Source organism: Gadus morhua, chromosome 7 (assembly GCF_902167405.1).
Source record: "Gadus morhua chromosome 7, gadMor3.0, whole genome shotgun sequence".
Classification (NCBI taxonomy): domain Eukaryota; kingdom Metazoa; phylum Chordata; class Actinopteri; order Gadiformes; family Gadidae; genus Gadus; species Gadus morhua.
Genome location: NC_044054.1, coordinates 24410458 through 24430800, shown reverse-complemented (window position 1 = coordinate 24430800; position 20343 = coordinate 24410458). Strand labels below are relative to the sequence as shown.

At 45.4% G+C, this 20343-nt stretch overlaps 1 protein-coding gene across 1 annotated transcript in view; it reads right to left on the bottom strand.

The window, feature by feature from the left end:
- The window catches only part of LOC115546533 (rho GTPase-activating protein 42), a 20463-nt gene extending 638 nt beyond the window's left edge, over positions 1 to 19825 (bottom strand). The window contains exons 1-24 of the mRNA XM_030360092.1: positions 19485 to 19825; positions 18193 to 18288; positions 17563 to 17624; positions 15392 to 15463; positions 13507 to 13608; positions 13118 to 13228; positions 12557 to 12661; positions 11863 to 11992; positions 11307 to 11407; positions 10835 to 10944; positions 10360 to 10438; positions 10052 to 10091; positions 9898 to 9960; positions 9139 to 9213; positions 8880 to 8964; positions 8523 to 8581; positions 8188 to 8293; positions 7413 to 7572; positions 4589 to 4742; positions 2696 to 3490; positions 1928 to 2081; positions 1635 to 1694; positions 1177 to 1256; positions 1 to 856 (exon numbers count right to left, since the gene is read on the bottom strand). The exon at positions 1 to 856 is cut by the window's left edge and continues 638 nt beyond it. Of these exons, the coding sequence (XP_030215952.1) occupies positions 768 to 856; positions 1177 to 1256; positions 1635 to 1694; positions 1928 to 2081; positions 2696 to 3490; positions 4589 to 4742; positions 7413 to 7572; positions 8188 to 8293; positions 8523 to 8581; positions 8880 to 8964; positions 9139 to 9213; positions 9898 to 9960; positions 10052 to 10091; positions 10360 to 10438; positions 10835 to 10944; positions 11307 to 11407; positions 11863 to 11992; positions 12557 to 12661; positions 13118 to 13228; positions 13507 to 13608; positions 15392 to 15463; positions 17563 to 17624; positions 18193 to 18288; positions 19485 to 19638 (3042 nt within the window). The 5' untranslated portion in view covers positions 19639 to 19825 and the 3' untranslated portion in view covers positions 1 to 767. The remainder of the gene's footprint in view (positions 857 to 1176; positions 1257 to 1634; positions 1695 to 1927; positions 2082 to 2695; positions 3491 to 4588; positions 4743 to 7412; positions 7573 to 8187; positions 8294 to 8522; positions 8582 to 8879; positions 8965 to 9138; positions 9214 to 9897; positions 9961 to 10051; positions 10092 to 10359; positions 10439 to 10834; positions 10945 to 11306; positions 11408 to 11862; positions 11993 to 12556; positions 12662 to 13117; positions 13229 to 13506; positions 13609 to 15391; positions 15464 to 17562; positions 17625 to 18192; positions 18289 to 19484) is intronic.
- Between the last annotated feature and the right edge of the window lie 518 nt (positions 19826 to 20343).

The following is a 20343-nucleotide window of genomic DNA, read 5'->3' as shown; positions in this document are numbered from 1 at the left end:
TTGATGTATTGCTCAGGAACATTCGAGTTAGGTGTATGTGATGTAGTTCTCAGGAACATAGGAGTTAGGTGTATGTGATGTAGTTCTCAGGAACATAGGAGTTAAGGTACGGCCACACTGAGCGCGCAACACGCCTAACCCGCCGCTTGATCATTGTGTGTCACAAAAATGGTTCAACGGGCCTAACGAGCCTTACGTGCCTAACGCAGCAAGATGAGCCCACCCAAAACGTATTTTCTGAAAAAAAATGGCTGGGTGCATGACATCCTCCGCAGGCGCTCACAGCTGGTTGAGTTTCGCCACCTCCTCCAGGAACTCCGCCTGGATGACGGCCGGTTCCAGCGGTATTTTCGGTTGACTGGGGCCATGTTCGATGACCTGCTAGCCCGGGTCGGTGCCAGGATCTCCCGTCAGGACACCCACTACAGGCGCTCCATATCAGCTGTGGAGCGCTGCGGAGCGCCTGTCCTCCATCTCTCTGCCAGTAACGTCGGGTCAAGCTCAACGCTGATTGGCTATCGCGGCTAAGCGTCACACGCAGGAGCGTAAAAAATTACATTTTTGGAACTCCGCGTTGGCCGCGTTATTTAGGTGCGTAAAACGCCTTTAACGCGCCTAAACCAATGGTTCCCTGTGCAAAAATTCCAATTTTCTCCGCCTCTAGCGCACGTAACGCGTTCAGTGTGGCCGTACCATTAGGTGTATGTGAAGTAAGTCTCAGGAACATTACAGCTCGGAGTATGTGATGTAGTTCTCAGGAACATTAGTTAGGTGTACGTGATGTAGTTGTCAGGAATGAGGCCTGTTCTGCTGTTGTATGTTGCCTGCAGCCAGCCCGGCTCCACTGAAGGACACACTGTGGAGACAAACACAAGTCAAGTCTCAACAGCTCCACGACAACACACGCCGTTGACACACCCACAATGTGTTGTCGTGCCTTGTGTGTGCACAAATGGTGTGTGTATGTGTGTGCATGCGTGTCTGTGTGCTTGTGTGCGTGCATACGTCTTTGTGTGTGTGCACCTGTCTGTGCATGTGTGTGTGTGCATGCGTACATGTGTGTATGTTTATGCATGCGTACATGTGTGTTTGTGTGTGTGTGTGTGTGTGTGTGTGTGTGTGTGTGTGTGTGTCTATGCGTACGTGTGTGTACATGCGTGTGGGGTTGGTAGCTACCGTTTGAGAAGTGTGCTCCCTGGGGAAAGCTGAGCTCATGACTGTGTTCTGCCTCACACGAGTACAGCGCCTTGGCATCCCTGGGCGAGAGAGGTGCAGAGAGAGAGAGAGAGAGAGAGAGAGAGAGAGAGAGAGAGAGAGAGAGAGAGAGAGAGAGAGAGAGAGAGAGAGAGAGAGAGAGAGAGAGAGAGAGAGAGAGAGAGAGAGAGAGAGAGAGAGAGAGAGAGAGAGAGAGAGAAAGAGAGAGAGTGATGGAGAGAGAGAGAGAGAGTGATGGAGAGAACAAGAGGGGGGAAGAGAGAGAGAAAGAGGGCAAGAGGGAGGAAGAGAGAGAGACAGTAACATATTTTCACACGCTGCAGTTTGGGTGCGGAGGCATAGAAAGTCGTCTGGTGTCTGATGTGAGGCCGTTTTGAAGGTGTGTGTGATTGTGTCTGGTACAAAGGTCGTATTCCTACCTTCCTCTGGTGAACACGTCGAACGCTGAGGAAAATATGGCACTTTCCCGCAGCGGAGCTCTGGATGACGCCACAGGCCAACACATGCAAACACAGAGGCATTCATGAATGAACACGTACAGGTGCATGCACCGCAACACAAAGGCATGCATGAACACGCAGCCACACACACAAAGGGAAAAAAGAGACACGGAAGAAATGGTGACATGTGTTGCGAGTACGACTCTGTCGCGATACACTGTAGTAGGAGGTGGTAGAGAAAGGGAGGACCTGCCTCCCGGACACTTCCTTACATGTAAGCAGGCTTCTGGTAGCCGTTGGTGGCGGCGGGGTGTCTGAAGCTGAGGTCGGTGCCACTGCGGGTGTGAGGGGCCCTGTGTTGCAGCGCTCGGTCCCTGGGGTCCAGGGACATCAGGCTCTGGACGGAGCCATGGCAGCTCTTGTAGTCTGAAGCACACAGCAGGGCCAACAAGGCCGTTCAAATATCAATACCGAGATGGAAATAGATTCACACGTGATGGATAAATATTCATCAATCATCAATAATCATGGATTATCATGAACTATGACCATAACCGAGAGAGCCTCATATCATTCTCACCATGACATCATTCATCTCAATGACGTTGTTCACCTCGCACACCTAATTCACCTTGATGATAGATACCTCACAAACGCACAACGCAACATCATTCACCTCACACATACATCATTCACAAAAGACACATCATCCACCTCGCACACCTAATTCACCTTGATGATAGATACCTCACAAACGAACAACGCAACATCATTCACCTCACACATACATCATTCACAAAAGACACATCATCCACCTCGCACACCTAATTCACCTTGATGTCAATTACCCCAGCCATCATTCACCTTAGACACATCATTTTCCTCACACACATCATTTCCCTCCCAAGCACCACTCTCCTCACACACCTTATTCACCTCAATGCCATCACTCCCCTCACCACATCACTCTCCTCACCACATCACTCTCCTCAACACATCACCCCCCTCACAGGCCTGCTAGTGCAACACACACAACCCACCTTCAGAGATCTGGAGGGAGGTGAGCGAGGAGGCCGCCGAGAGAGGGTAGGGGAACAGAGAGGAGGACGAGGACGAGGAGGAGGAGGTTCTCCGGAACGCGGCCCTGCGCTGCGCCGTGGAGGCCGCCTCCGCGCTGCGTCGGGACAGCACCCCCGCCGTGGCGTAGGCGGTGGCGGGGGAGGTGGGGCAGCAGGAGGGCGGGGGCGCGAGCGGGGAGGTCTTCAGGGAGCAGTTGGAGGCGGCCCTTGGGAGGGGGACCATGGAGGCGGCGGCGGGGGGGGTCGAGGCGGGGCTGCCCTGCAGTGAGGAGGTGCGCTCCACGGCGGGACGCTCCACGGCGGGACGCCGGAGGGTGCTGGAGCAGGAGGAGGAGGAGGAGGCCAGGGAGGCCCTGGCGGCCTTCACCACAGCAGCGGCGGCGACGGTGGCGGCGTTCGGCCGTGAGGCCGGACTCCTCTCCACCGCCAGGGGGAGGGAGGAGGTGGAGGAGCAGATGGAGGAGAAGGAGGGCTGCCGGGGGGACGAGGAGGTGCGTGAACCGGAGGGAGCACATTCCGAGGAGGCGGCGGAGACGGCGCCGGCGTCCGTGTGGGGGTCGGCGTCTCCTCCGTTGAGGGAGTGCGGCGACGGGGAGCAGGGAGACGTGGAGGAGACGGAGGAGGAGGAGGCGGGAGGGGCGTGGGAGGGGGAGAGAGGAGGAGAGGGGATGGACAGGCCGTTCTTCTCCGAGGAGTGGGAGGAGAGGGACTCCTGGCTGCCCCGGGGCGTGGTGCTGGGGCTGCTGAAGGTATCGCCTGGGGGGGGGGGGGGGACACACACGGAGATGGAAACCCCAGAACCAGAGTGGAACTCAGACATGCAGCGTTCACCGGCTCACCGAGTCACCCACGCTGTGCAGTGTGCACAGTACAGACCACACACACTATGTGTGCCCAAGGGGGCTCAGTGCACACACAGACAACAAGACATTACAACCCCCCCGGTCCCTGGGGAATAACCATACTGGTTTGGGGGAATAAACCCTCATGACTGTCTCTTCTGTTTACGTTCGTGGCTGCCACACTAACAAAAATTCTAAGGGCAGAACCGGTACAACAAGGTTGCGGCACGTCTTAGGGGGTAAATACATCGGTGACCGTTGTTTAGGTGAAAACAGAAGAGACGGTCGAAACTGTTTGATTGCCTGGATTCGGTACTGAACTAAAAAACATTAAAAACACTTAAAAAAACACATAAACGATAGACATAATTGTCCATTGTGTGTCGCACGACGTGAGACAAAGCACGGCGAAAGGGTTCAACTCTGAGCAGGTAAGTGGATACGTCCCCGCGCTGCCTGGGAATAAGTAAGCGGGGTGGGGGTGAAAGTGTGTTTCCTCTGCTGAAACCAAGTAGTAACACGTGTGAGGCAAGACGTTGGCAGCGCTGGCTCACCGAAACCTCCCCCAGGCCCTGAACCGGAGGGACGCGCTGAGTGAATGCGGAGGTTGCTGCATGTTAAGACACATTCCCCACATTCCCCCCCCCCCCCCCCCCCCCCCCCCCCCCCCCCCCTCCACCCATAACCCCTGTGTGAGTGCTCTACTTCTACTACACCACCACCCCCACCACCAACACCGGCGTCCCAGGAGCTAAACCAGTTGCGGATGTCGTCCCGCCTGCCTGCGCTGGCCTCCCCATTACCTCTGATTATCTAACCATTAACACACCGTGCCTAAGAAGAAAGAAGCCCCCTCAGCGGGGGGCTTAAGACCCAGCCCGGGGGAGGTATCGTCGGCTTCTTTTGGGGGAGGGGGTGCTGGGTTTCATTCATTCAACCTGACGAAACTGCTGCGGTGTCTGGTGTTGATTTGCCGTGTGAGTGACAGTTGCTGCGGGCCAATGAGACGTACTGTCGTTGTCGGCCAGACAGAGGGCGGGGGGGTAGAGGCGGGGCCTCCTCTTCCCGGAGGACATGCAGATGGCCCTGCTGCGCCGGGAGTTCCCCCGGGAGGACGAGGAGGCCGGGGGCAGCAGGACTGAGGGGTCCGGGACCTCACCGAAGATCTGGAGACAACCCACACACACACACACACACACACACACGCACACACACACACCTCAGTGCCTGCTTTCCTGGGTACAGTTTGTGTGTGTGTGTCTGTGTTGGGGTGTGTGCATGTATATGGGTGTATATGTGTGTGTGTGTGTTTTCAGAATGATAATATGGACTTTACATTAGTGATGGGTCGGTCGCGAACGATTCGGTCAGAACGAACGAATCCCGAAGGTGAACGCTGAGAACTGACTCCCAAAACAAGAGAACTGATTATTTTTTATTTTTCTTTAAACATATAACAAAAATATGGTCACGTAAATGAAATATACAATTGAACAGAGCTTCGTCTCCCCGCAACCTTATATTGATTGAGTCTAAAACATTCTCAACGATTCAGCCAATGAGAGTACTACAGCAGGTAGCAATCGCGTTGCCATGGCACACGGGTAAACAAATGACAAGGCACCGCCACACAAGTTAACTAACGATCGCTGTAGGCTTCAATTTCATGCAGGCACTTTGTTTTCTTTTTATTTTGTTCTACATCACAATTGGGTTATTGCATGCTTTAATAAAGTATTGTTTTTGCCTACCATTACGAGTCTCGTTTGGTAAGTAGGGAATTCGCACAATGGGGCAGCTGCTGCTTGCTTACGTGCTTCACTAATTATTAGCGCTACTTGGAAGACGCCATTTCATTCTTACTGCACCCAATTATGTATTAAATTTGTGTTTGCTCTGTGGTAACAACGCTTTTTGGCAATGAATCTTATACCGTTGGAAAGCCTGTATAGTTCCCTTTCAAATGGTGCCCCATTTGTAAGGAACATGCACTGGAGCAGCAGAGCTGAGTATGTCGGTTGCGCCCATGAAAAATTTGCCAAATCTTCTCTGCCAATGCCAAACAGCTTATTCTGCCATTGACTCGTTTGGTGTTTGGTGGATGGATGATTGAAGTTTGAAGAAACAAGACATATTGGCAATTTAACAATTTATTCATTTCACAAACAGGAGCCTCAGTAGTGTGTGGAAGAACCATACACAGCCACAACAGCCTGGCACCTCCTCCTATTGCTGGTCACCAGCCTGGTTACACAAGTCAGCCAACGTGGTTGTGTTGGTCACTCTGGCACGAACAGCACGCCCAAGCTGATCCCACAAGTGTTCAATGGGGTTGAGGTCAGGACGGCTAGCAGGCCATTCCATCCTCTCCACTCCCACATTCTGGAGGGAGTTTCTGATAAACCCCGCCCTGTGGGGGCGAGCGTTGTCATCTTGGAGGATAGAGTTCGGTCCCAGACTGGAAATATGGGATTGCCACTAGTTGCAGAATCTCATCTCTACATCTCTCTGCATTGAGATTGCCTCCAATGATGACAAGCCTTGTTTTTCCAGTGAGGGAGAGGCCGCCCCACACCATCACACTGCCTCCACCAAAAGATGTTATTCTATCGGTGCAGCAATCAGCATAGTGTTCTCCGCTTCTTCTCCTCACTTTGACCCTACGATTTTACTGCCGTGGGCAGAATCTGGACTCATCACTGAACATAACGTTCCTCTGCATGTTCAGGTTCCAGTGCACGTGTTGCCGACACCAGTTCAAACGGGCCTGACGGTGAAGGGCAGTCATACAGGACTCCTGGCAGCCCTATGAGACCGGAGATTGGCTGCTTGTAGTCTGATCCAGATTGTCTGGGCAGAGAGCCGTCTGCTATATCATCCTGCAAACCTTGACTGCAAATCTGTAGAAGACAGCCTACGGCACCTAAGTGCTGACAGGGTGATGAAATGGTCTTCTTGGGGTGTCGTCTTCTAGGGTACTAGGGCTCACTCCAAATAATGCCACAACTTGGTTTTTTGCGGAACACCAGCTTGAAGTTGCCATATCGCAAGGGCCCTATCCAGGTCAGTCAAACGCGGCATGCCGATTCTTGGAGCAGACACTTACTGACTGTAGCTGTACTTACAGTAGTAGCAAAATAACCTGTTTGGCAATGGCAGAAAATATTTTTTCATGGGCGCAACCCACATACTCAAACCCACTTACAAATGGGGCACCATTTGAAAGGGAACTAAACTGGCTTTCCAACGGTATAAGATTTATTGCCAAAAAGCATTGTTACCACAGAGAAATAATCGACCAAACACAAATTTCCTTACTATTTGTGCTAAGTTTATATGCTTAATATGTAAACTTAACTGGGTAATTTCGCCAGAACATTAGAAAGTAGTAGGCGACATGCATGTTGATTAACATTTATTCCATAATTTCCGATTCCCTGCCAAATGACGTAACAGACCATCTGCGAACGAATCAAACGAACGAATCAAACGAACGAATCAAACGAACGAATCAAACGAACGAATCAAACAAACGAATCTTGATAGTGAACGGAACTGAAAGAGCTGATTCCCGGAAAATAATCGTTTTGCCCATCCCTACTTTACACACACTTTGTAAGTAGTGGAAAGTGTGTTTATACTCTTCTGTGTCTGCATGTGTTTGCGTGTGTTTGTCTGTGTAGGTCATGTGCATGCAAATTTGTGGTTTGCGAGCATGTGATGTGTGTGTATGCGAGTCTGCTTGTGTACATCTATATGTGTGTGTGTGTGTGTGTGTGTGTGTGTGTGTGTGTGTGTGTGTGTGTGTGTGTGTGTGTGTGTGTGTGTGCTCCCACCTTATCGCGATTCTCGATCATGATCTCCACCACAATGTTCTGGAACTTGATGTTCATCATGGCAGCCACCGTTTCCTCCTGTGACCTCATCAGGGTGGGACCGAAGATCATGCCCAGGTTGGACACAGTCATGAGGTTCTGCACGCTGTGGGTGGAGACTCTGAAGACACAACACCCAGTAAATCCCACATCATTTAGAGATACATTCAGCATGAATGAAAAACCAAAACACGTATGGCGTGAGGCTTTTATCAAACGTGATTTACAGTGAAGTCAGATACGAGTGAATAAGGAGCAGGTAGGGGTTTGGGAAGGACTGTGCATGGATGCCTACAGGGAGGCTGAGAATTTGCGGGATCGAACCCAGCACCTTTCACCTCGGAGCCAATCCACCACACAACATCCGGCCTCCGGATTAAAAGGTCATTTCTGTATATTTCGATTTCGATTTCTATGATGCATAGCATTTAGGAAAACGATCATCGGTTAACAGCTATTGGCCTTATTCACCTAGCCGCCATCTTGGTTTCATCATGGTTCTATCATGGTTCTCAACGCAAGCCGCAACTAAATGTAGAGTTCTGTCCCCCTGCCTAGCTAGCGATGAGAACCAAGATGGCTGCCAGATGACTAAGAGGTGTGTTTTGGTTTGAGTTTGAGTTGGGTTCAGATTGGGACAGAAATCTCTCTCTGAAATTCTTGATACACACAGATCTACGAATCCATTCCATTTTTGCCAACACCTTCTCTACCAAGCAAAGGACGGGGGGCGTACTTGAGGAGGTGGTCCGTCAGAAGGTCCAGCATCTCTCGGTTCTTCTCCGGCAGCTTGTACACCAGAGCGTGGACGGCTCTGATGCGGTAGCCCTGGTCATCTGACTCTGAGACACACAGAAACCAAGCCTCAACAAACACAGACCCAGATAAACAGCGGATTCGTCTAAATAACCACGAAGCTTAATCGCATGGTAACGTAATTCTTCTTTCTGGTTATTTTGATCGAGCTTAAGAATGTTGTTGCAACCAATGTTGTTGGCCTTGTAGCTCCTGTTTGTCTACTTGGGAGAAGAGTTCCTGTTCCTCATTGAGGCAACTGGTGATTTTTCTTACTGGCAGCTTTGATGAAGTCTTTATGCAGTTTGTAGGTCATCAGAGGCTCTGCCAAACACCTGCAAAGATATAAAAATATATATATAAAAAAATGTTACCTTTATTTAATCAGGTAATAGTCTTATTGAGATTAAAATCTGTTTTGCATGTTGAAGACGAATATATATGATTATGGACATATTCTAAACATACGGTATTCCACTATCATAAGGTCTGAAGGAGCCAATCACAGCCCCCCCCACAGTTCCCTTTGTCCGCTCTAATATAGCTTAACTTAGAAGAATGCTGCATTACCGAGACAGGCTAGTTAATTGGCGCTTTTATTTTGAAGTGCATGTAAGCTTTCAGGTAAGTCACCTGATGTAGTTCTTCAGGCCGCTGGTTATGGTCTTGTTGTCCCAGAGGTCCGGGTCCAGCTGTGTGTCAGGAGTGGCAGTGGAACCTGCAGTCACAATGCAATCAGTAGTGGATGATAATCTATGCACAATATAATAAACACTGCCTGTATAACAATATAATTACACACAATCACCAACTTCAAAACAGTCCCATTAGACCATTAATAGAACGTGCGGATATCTGTTTGGGAAGGAACTGACATCACACGGTTCCTTACCAAATACGGTCGTCATCAAGCGCTGGACTTTGGAGTTGACCCCTCCCGTCCTGTAGAGTCCAAGCATGTCAATGCCTGCTCACACACACACACACACACACACACACACACACACACACACACACACACACACACACACACACACACACACACACACACACACACACACAGACAAGTACACAGACACACACACACACACACACACACACACACACACACACACACACACACACACACAGACAAGTACACAGACACGTATACACACACACACACACACACACACACACACACACGCACGCACACACACACACACAAAGACACACACAAGTACACAGACACACACACACACAGACACGTATACACACACACACACACACACACACACACACACACACACACACACATACATACACATACGAACACACACACACACACACACACACACACACACACACACACACACACACACACACACACACACACACACACACACACACACACACACACACACACACACACACACACACACACACATATAGAGAAATGGACAAACAGACAGTCAAACAGATTCAATAAACCAGTTAAAAAGAAGAAAACCTCTCCAAATCTATATGCAATATAAAATAATATTATATAATTAAAAACGAATTGAAACGACTATTCTTATTTAATTAAAGATTTTATTTATAACAAGAGGTTAGAAAATAATATACATTTATATAATACATATGAAATGAATATCATATGAGTAGGAGTTACCTCTCATCTCCACCAGCTCAATGCACCTTTTGACAAAGGTGAAGCCTGTTTCGTTGAGGAACGCTGAGGAACAAACACACAAACACACCTCAATACCGAGTATCACTGACCTCCCGTCACCACAGTTTGAACCAAAGGAGAAGAAAGCACTTACTCTCCTCCTTCTTGCTGAGCAGCGAGGGTAATGTATAGATCTGGAGATGGAGAAATAATACATATAGTGTGATAATTATTTTGACGATGCAAATGATGAATGACAAATGTAGAAAGAGTTGCCACACTGAGCTGTGGTTGAACAAAGCACGTTAACAGAACCCTCAAGTGAGAAATTATCAAAATTATATGTGTGTATGATATCAGCTCTGTACATGCTGGATAGCCTTATTTAACGTATAAGCATATTGATAAATACAATTAATCAGAAATATGGAAATAACTAATGAAAGGACAGAGAGGCCATACCGGTTCCTTCCCGTCCATGGCCTCCAGCCACAGCCTGCGGTTGGACTCCGACAGGGCCTGCAGTGTGGTCACACCATGCCTGGAAGACCAACACACAGCAGACACTACTCATTCATCCACACATTCACAATCTTCAATCACATGTCCATCCCCTATACCTGTGGAGTTCCTTTTGGCCCAAAACCTATCAAATATCAATGTCTTTCTCATGTCAAAAAGCGAGATAATAAATGTGCATTGAACATTGTTTCTAAATATAGTATTCGCCCTTTCAGGCATGCACAGGCATGTATCAATATATTTCTGAGGAAGAAGACCCACGAGATCCCACGACCCACATTTGGAAACCCCTTACCATATCTCTTTATTAGTTTATTCATAATTCTGTATTTGATGTTTAGATGTAAGTACTTATGCACATATCTGTTTTGGTTTAGAATCTATCGTTGTGTATATATGTGTCCGTGTCCCTCACCTCTCCACCACCTCAATGTCGAAGCAGAAACGTTTGTCTATGGATTCCCTCTTCCTTCTGACGCACGAACGCAGATGTAACATCTCAGCTCCCTGGCTCACCACACCGTTCTGTATACACAGGCGCACACACACGCACACACACACACACAAACATACATATATGTGAACACACCGTTGGATTGATACACAGAGATACACACAATAGTAACAACAGAAAGGTTAAAAGTACAAAGATAAAATAGATACAACTATCTGCACCTCCCCCCTCCCTCTCCCTGCTCACTACAAAACCCAGTCCAAACCAAAAACGTAGTGAAAAAAAAGCTTTCTCTACACTGCTGCAGATTCTGAGCAAATGAACCTAGAGCCCTGTAGGCTTACATATAGCATCGTCATGACAGAATAGGTTTAGACTATATTTCAAACCAAACATATTGTACCTTTAAAGAGAGGGTTCAGTGGGCGGGTACCTGTCTACTTGCGGGGCGTGTCTCTGTGTTGCTCATGGTGAACAACTTGGAACCTTTCTCATACGTACAGTAGTATCTGGTCCACACGGAACCAAGAGCTCCTGCAACACAGACACACACACACACACACACACACACACACACACACACACACACACACACACACACACACACACACACACACACACACATACACAGCGGAAACACACACACACACACACACACACACAAACACACAGACATGCATGCATACACACACACACACACACACACACACACACACACACACACACACACACACACACACACACACACACACACACACACACACACAGACGAGCCACACGCACACACACACACACACACACACACACACACACAACCACAGCAGAACCACACACACCAAGGATGAGGACTAGGCAAAAGGTGAACTAATACAGTTAATTTTGTCAGTAGACCTGTGATACACAATCTATTATAGATCCTATTATTCCTCTATGATATTTGATTATTGAAAGAGTTAATCCACAGCGTGAGAGTGTGAGAGTGTGTGTACTTTTCTCCTGCAGGTACAGGAACCCCTCCATGGTGAAGCAGCCGGGGGCCTTCATGTCTGCCTCCGACGAGCGGATCCTCTTCATCAGCCTCTCCACCTCCGCTCTGGTGCTCTCAAAGTTATTACGCGTCTAAACCGTACGCACACATGCACGCACACACAGAGCACACCCAGAGCACACATGCACGCACACACAAAGCATACACAGCAAAGGTGAGCACACAGACAAAACACACACACACAGAACAAACCCACAGAAACACAAACACACATACACTTATTCAATTTATAAAAAAGAATAGGCAATAAACAAATAAATTATGTATATATATATATAGATATATATATATATATATATATATATATATATATATATATATATATATATATAATACAGAGCAACAGATTTCTCTTATCAAAAGGCCTTCAAGAGTAGTTCACAATGTGATGAAGCAAACAAAGATAGAGAGGGACAAAGCACCGGTCGATGAAGCTCTGGGGACATGTTTGTAAGGTCGGCGTGAGGTCAAACAGTTCTTAGGGGCTATCAGTGGACTGGGTTGACCTTATGAGGTAATTTATGATGTCATCATAGCACTCGACTCAGGGGAAGGACATTCTTTTCTTTTAGGGACAACTTAGGCTAAGAGTTGTGTAGTTATCCCTGAACCTCAACAACGGCAAGCAAACTTACGTTTTGTAGGTTGAACTGCAGCTGCTGCTTGTAGGGCTGGAACTCATTGGCAAGCTCATAGCCCTCATGGTAGAAGGTAAACAAACCCTGCAGGAAGGCCAGCAGCTGGGAGCCCCAAGACCAGAGAGAGAAAGAGAGAGAAATACAGTGAAAACAGTGGATATTGCTGAAGAATGTGGACTACAACTTGGCACTCTCAGTCTGATTAGAACAATCAAAGGGCACCTTTGAGCAATCAAAGGGCACCTGTTTAATGTCAAACTCTCCTCACCTCTTTCTTCCCATTTCTCATTCTGAAACTTAAATAGTAGGTTTACTTATGTTTTATTGGGACTTTTGAACCTTTGATATTTGGATCTCCATAAATTTAATGTATTTCATAACAACATTTTGACTATTTGTTATTTTTTCTAGCGATGTCCCCAGCATTTGTTTACCAATCAACAGACAAAGCCCTCTCAATCATTAGAGAGCGAGAAAGATCAGCACAGGAAATGCCAAGGCACCGAAACAGGAAGTGGGCGTGACTGATCTGATCACGGTATGGCCCTCCTCCCTCACCGGCTCCACAAACTCAAACTTCTTCCTCTCCTGGACCTCTTGGATCTTGAAGACGTACTGCAGGGACGCGTCGTAGAACACCTGCCTGTCCTTCCCCATCTGAGAGTCCGCCTGGAACAAAGGTGTGGCGGTCAACAAGGAGCCAAAGCGCCTCATATTGTAACCGAGCCACCTTTCTAGGCAGAACTTCAGGGACCGAATGATCAATATTTGTGTTGGCGCCGGTCTTTGTGACACCACTGAACCCAAAGCCCTCTAATGGGCAAGGAAACCCTTCCCATATTCAAGGGGGACAGCCCTCAAAAGAAGGAGAGATAACAGAGAGAGAGAGAGAGAGAGAGAGAGAGAGAGAGAGAGAGAGAGAGAGAGAGAGAGAGAGAGAGGCTTACTTCCTGTAGGTGAGATTCCTTCTTCCTGGATGAGAGACTGAGATGTTTCTCAAGAACAGAGTAGTACTTTTCTGTCTCTTTGTCAAACTGCTTCTTCCCTTCCTGGGAAACAACGAGAGCACATAAGTACGTCAGTGATTTGGAAAACATTCACTTTTTTTTAGGGCTGGTCAAGGATTAAAAGTTTTAATCGCGATTAATCACAGTTTTAAAATTATGTTTTAAATCCACTCCAATTGAAGTTAAATGAGATTATCAAATGGAATAACACATTATCAGTCATACCAAATGTACTATAATAAGCAAAAACTAGACCAAGTGATCTTGAGGGAGTATTATTGACTCTCTCAGTTTGGGTTGAATATGAAACTTACGGAACACCACATATTTGGGAATTGTAAACAGGCTGTCACTTACTGCAAAACCTTTCTAAATCAAATAATAAAAAAAAAAAGTGTGTTAATACTTTATTTTTAATAATCGCGTTAAAATAAGATTGCGTTAATGCGTATTTAATGCGTTAACTTGCCCAGCCCTACTTTTTATGTCAACATAGATTCTAAAGTGTGTGAAATAGAATGAAAGACTGTTTTCTGCATTAACAACTACTTTGTGAATATGGAATAATACTGCTGGATGGAATTATTTTCAATAAAATGTTACCTGTGACATTTGTAGACAAAATCAAAACATAAAATGTGTGTGTATGTGTGCGTGTGCGTGTGTGTGTGTGTGTGTGTGTGTGTCATAAATAAGTGAAGTTCAGAGATCAAAGTTGAATCTCAAATATGGTCCTGCAAAAGTTTGTCTGCACGTAATCCTTACCCACACACACGCACGCACGCACGCACGAACGCACGCACGCACGCACACACGCACGCACGCACGCACGCACGCACGCACGCACGCACGCACACACAGTGCGGGGGCAGTGCAACATTTCACATGCTTCCGAGCATCCATTCCAGCTAGCAGTTGTGGGTTAATTCTGTTCTCTGGCTCAACAGCAATGGGTTAGTCATGACTTGGTGTAAAACGATGATGATGTCATCTCTCTGGGTCTGGGGCTTGGCTGGAGATTCAGTGATGTGACTGGAGACAGCTGTTTGGTCCGGAGACCACATGCCCTCTCTGTTTATTTGGCCATACTGAGTGGAACCGTCCCTCGTCCCTCTCTTTCTCTCTTGCTAGCTCTCTCTCCCCAGAACATGTCCGTTCCCATGACCTTGCCCCTGACCTTGTCACCAGCGACGAGGCCTGAGGAATCTGTCTGAATGCACCCATCGTATTTCTCGGGCGACGCATAATTACTAACATGGAGCAAGGGTTGTGGTTTGATAGCATTCAACCGAATCTGAACCCAAATCCACTTAACTAATCTGCATCCTTTGAAATTAACTTTACAGGGTTATTATTATATATTATATTAATCACTGTCTCGCTATTTTTTTGTACATGCTCCAATGATGTTATCATGCAAATCTAGCGCTGAATTTGCAATGCAAATATAGGGCTGGATCCATACTTCTAATCACAAAAAGCCGTATAATGAACCATTTCATAGCACTAAACATGTCAGAGCTTACCAAATAATTTCAGAGCATAATAAACAATTCCAGAGCCTCCCGGGCCCTTACAAGACAGAGTTGTGGTACCATAAATAACTTAAATTCCAAAAAGAATGTTCATGCATTCAAGCACAGGAGGAAATTAACAACCCCAGAGACCAGCTTGAGGGGCTCATTCAAAGATAAGAACCAGAACAATAAGCTCCCTTATCTATAATTTCTTATCTAGACTTCAGACTCCAACACGGTCTAGCCAGACCAAGGTCCCATCGCCCTCGACCTGTTTATGAGCCCTAATGGGACAGATGTAGCCGTACCTTGACAGCTCCGATCTGCTCTTTCCTGAACCTCTCCAGTGGCGATATCAACACGTCGTCTGCGTTCTGGATCTGAGGGGTGAAGAAGACAACGATAACAGCAGTTAGCACAAGAGCGTCATGTTCAAGGAAGGAAAAAACTACAGCCATTGAAGTTAGAGACATTATTTATGATGGTAATAAACCATAACTAAGCAAATTAACATAGGTAAGGATCAGAGGGTATCCTGCTTCTAGAATTTAAATTCTAGAAGCTTTTATCTTAAATAAAAGAGGGCAATATATTGGGAGAAATATGTTGGAGAAAGGTGATTTGATCATTCTGAATTTGTAAGCCTTTTGCTAGTCATTCTGATTCACTGTGTGGGTAGCCTGCTGCTACTGGCTGCTCACACAGTAAATCAGGCCCTGTAATTGGTTGAAAGGTTATACCCCGCCATTCAGACTTGGTGACAAAACCAAATGTCTTCTCTTTCAAAAGAGCCGCTTTATATTGTAAGAAAATGAGGTGGAAATTGCACATAATTGATGTATAATCAAACACATGCATAAAAGACGCACAATTGATGCATCAGCAAAGAAGACAATTATCCTTTCCTGTTGTCTTGAAGATAAGTGAAAGAGATTTATATTATTGTACAGTCCCACAGGAGCACTGTTGTTTTTGGTTACACACTATAAACTACAGGGGCTTAATTGTTGCACGGCTGGAGAAGTAATTTATGTGGGGAATTTCTCAACATTCAGGATAGTGGCCCCAAAAGAAGGACATGTCAGGGATGTGGACATTTGCCAAGCTGAGAGCTTGAATCAGGTCAAGAGAATGTCTCCTTAACCAGTCCGTTGGCCCCTGTGGGGTTGTAGCAGGGTCACAGCCTATTAACTTTTAACTGAAAAACTGTAAAACAGAGATCTACTTTATATTTCACCCTGCGAAGAAACTTGTTTTTATCGATCATTGATATGCTCAACTGTACGACACATTTGGATTTCCTTTTCATTCAGCTTTTTCAGATTAAAAGTGGTAGCATGTGGTTGATTGTTTATTAAGTCATACTAACTCAACTGACAATGACGAATATATATTACTTTAGACAAAATTATCTACTGCTACTGAACAATGTGTTTAATGGATGCTATTTTTCAACCAATTATTACAAATTAGACAGAAGCCGACAAAGGGAAAGAGAGGCAGAAAGTATGAAAGAGTGATAAAAAGAGAATTGTAGATAAACAGACTCTTTTTATAGACTTCCCATGCAGTCCAGACTGTTCCCCTCTGTATTCTCAGAGGGGAATTGGCAGAATAGGTTCCACATGCCTTCAAACACACACACACACACACACACACACACACACACACACACACACACACACACACACACACACACACACACACACACACACACACACACACACACACACTTAAGTACACACACACATATATACCACCCTTATGCACATGCACAAGCACACACATGCAAATTCACGCATCTGCACACACACAAACACGTGCAAATACAAATACACACACACAGCCCCTCAAAGCTTTCCGATTCAGTTGGAGTTTCTACATGCTGGATCAACTTCAGCATGAAGAACTGGGCTCTCATTTAACAAGGTGTTCCTATCAGATGCAGACAAAACCTTTCCCTAACTGCGGAGCTATGCGGTAGCTAACTATACAGTGTACTTGGGAACACTGCACAAAGACCTCTTTGATTCCTCTGCAGGTCAAACAGCAACTTTTTCCAGGTTTCGGAGCTTGAGTCTAAGATGGTGTTCCTTTCTTTGTAACTCCTCCTGCAAGCAGTTTTGGAAAGTCTACATGACCCTGATGACTATATTATATTTAGGGACTACTATAATCCTTAATTACAGTACTAATTATAAATACCTAACTAATTAATCAATAAGATAGGAATTTATTCATGATCAACATATCCTGCTAGAATCCTAAGTGAAAATAGATTTTGAATTATAATATTATAATTATGGATAATACACCATAGCTATAGCTGTGGTTAATTCTAAGAAATACTTTTCAAATTAGGACCACGACAAGGACAACAAATCTGCTTAATGGAGATTCTAGTTAGGGGACTCTTTTGTAAGTGAATCACACACACATACACACACAAACACACACACAAACATGTGTGCTGCTCTACCAGTCGTCTCCTCTCCTCCTCCATGGTGCTGAGAAGTTGGGAGAACTCCTTCAGAGACTGGGCTGCAGGAGACAGAGACAGAGACAGACAGAGAGAGAGGAATCAGAAGTCATTGAGTTCATCTGCCCAAATACCTTTACAGTAATAAACTGATGGGATCCAGGTTAAGGCAATAAGATAGTTCCTTAATAATAATAATACATTTAATTTAGAGGCGCCTTTCAAGACACCCAAGGTCAGACATGTAAACACCTCAGGCTGGTTAAGCAAAGGTTTATTTATGTGAGCCTTAAAAAGACACCTTGATAACATACTCCTTATCAAGGGTAATTTCTGTATTTCTGATTTAAACAATTTCAATGGGTTACAATAGAAAATCAAGAATCAGTCTGTTTTTGCGAATTAATCAATGGGTGAATTTTGTGCCTCTGTCAATTCTTCAACCACCCTAATTGATAGTAATCTGTAAATTAATCCTTTACTGGGAGTATTACTATAATTGTTTATTTAGCCTTATTTAGACTATACTGTGCATGTAAACATACGAAGCGAGTCCCCAAATTGTTCAAGCACGTATACAGCATACGCTGAAGCATTGAACAGTGATTAGATGCTAATGGTGCAACCCACCGATATTAATCTCATCGTCGGTCTCGGTGTCACCGATGCACTCAAACTGGAACTCCTGCAGAGATTGAGAGAACCTCTGCACTGCCAGGGACAAACCTGGCAGAGGGACAGAGAGAGAGACATGTTTAGAGATAGTAACAGAGAGAGAGAGAGAGAGAGAGAGAGAGAGAGAGAGAGAGAGAGAGAGAGAGAGAGAGAGAGAGAGAGAGAGAGAGAGAGAGAGAGAGAGAGAGAGAGAGAGAGAGAGAGAGAGAGAGAGAGAGAGAGAGAGAGAGAGAGAGAGAGAGAGAGAGACGAAGACAAAGACAAAGACAAAGACAAGGACTGAGAGAGAGATGGAGACAGGGAGAGAAAGAGAAAAACAGAGTGCGAAAGGACTATATACGCAAATAGACCGATAGTCTATTTTACCCTTTTTCATGAAAGAGAGAGTTATATGATATATGTAACATGATCTATGAAGGCATGTGAAAGGCTGGGCTATTCGGATACAACAAGAAACTGAAATGCATTGTTCTTTCTGTGTCGTACATTGAGCTATTTAAAAAGGCTTTGGTCATGACTTTCACACAGTGCGGTGCTTATGTTTGTCTACCTGCTAGTCTTTCTACTCACCTCAAGAAGTAGCATCCATATAATGAACACTAGCAAAATGTTTTGCATGAAGGCTAACCCTAACCCTAAACCTGCAAATAAATAAAACCAAGAGAAGGCCCCAAGGCCCTCTCCTACTGTAAAGAATCCTCTCCATAAACGTAGGGTGGTGGTATTTGGAGTGTGTATGGAAATTTCCGTCACAGGCTGAACTCTGCTCTTTGATAATCAATGCAAGGCAAAACAAACAAAAGCCAACAGACATCAGAAATACGAGACACTTTTGTATTGAGGGCGACCGAGATTTAGTTTCAGCATATTGAATGCAATAAATATCATACAAATGGTGTATATTAGAAGATCATCATTTACCAAAGCTGATTTCTTCTTTGATATAGCCCTAACGTTCATGGAATACACACAAAGACAAGTAGTTGATAAGGGTGGTAATAGCAGGTACAGAAAAAGCTTTGCTATTACCCCACTGTTGTATATTAGTAATAGTAGTAACAAGTTAGTAACTAGACTACTATTTGTGTACTTTAGTCCACTAATCTCAGCAGCCTAGGAGTAAACGGCACTGACTTAAGTGTCAATTACCTGGGGGGGGGGGGGGGGGGTGCACACAATAACACAACGTTTAGAAAAGCCCACTGGTTTATGACACCCGCTAGATATATGTATTTTTCTCTACTTACTTTTCAGAGCAGATATGAGCATGTTCCCGTCCTTAATGAGATCCTTTATGAATCTGTTTGTCCGCTCCAGTTCTATTTCATGGCATTGTAACCGTTCCCGAAACTCTGGACTGTCCAGAAAAGAATCACTGAACTCCAGCGTCGGCAGACCCATTGGTACAATAATTACCGCTATCTTTAAAAATATGGAATGTATCAACTCACTAAGGGGTCTCTGTATTAATCTATTGCCCTGCTTCTAAAATGGTATTAAAGACACAAGTTTCTTCCAACTTCATGCTCTTCTCATTTTCCCAGAACTTCCGGAGAGACTATCCAACAGGGAAGAGGCGTACAAAGAGAGAGTTCGGCCAAGTTGCTCGACTATTTTCTAACTACGCTACATTGTTCAAGAATAAAACCACAATAATTAAAAGTTATGATTTTATTTCTTGTTATAGTGAACATATTGTATAGATGAACCAGGGGGAATGAATAATTATTTTATTTGTATAACTAAATGTGTTGTACCAACTTTGCTCGTATGCACGGTTCTGGGTCAGCGCGCATACTGCTGGTTACTATGGTGACTGGAGACTCCTGCTGGCTTCTTCAGAAATAAGTTATTTTAAAAGCCATGGTCATTATCCGGTGCTGTTGATCCAAAAATATTAAATAAATGTATCTACTATAAAATAAAAAACTACTGGAAAAGTTCCAGCAAGTGAAGAGAGAATTGACAACACAAATGTAAAGGCTAAACCAAGTAAAAGTAATACAATACATCAAAATAAAGAATCTATGCATGAAAAGGGATGTTAATTATGCATTATACAAAAGATAGACCCAATTACGTATGTATTTCCAGGTAATTAAATCC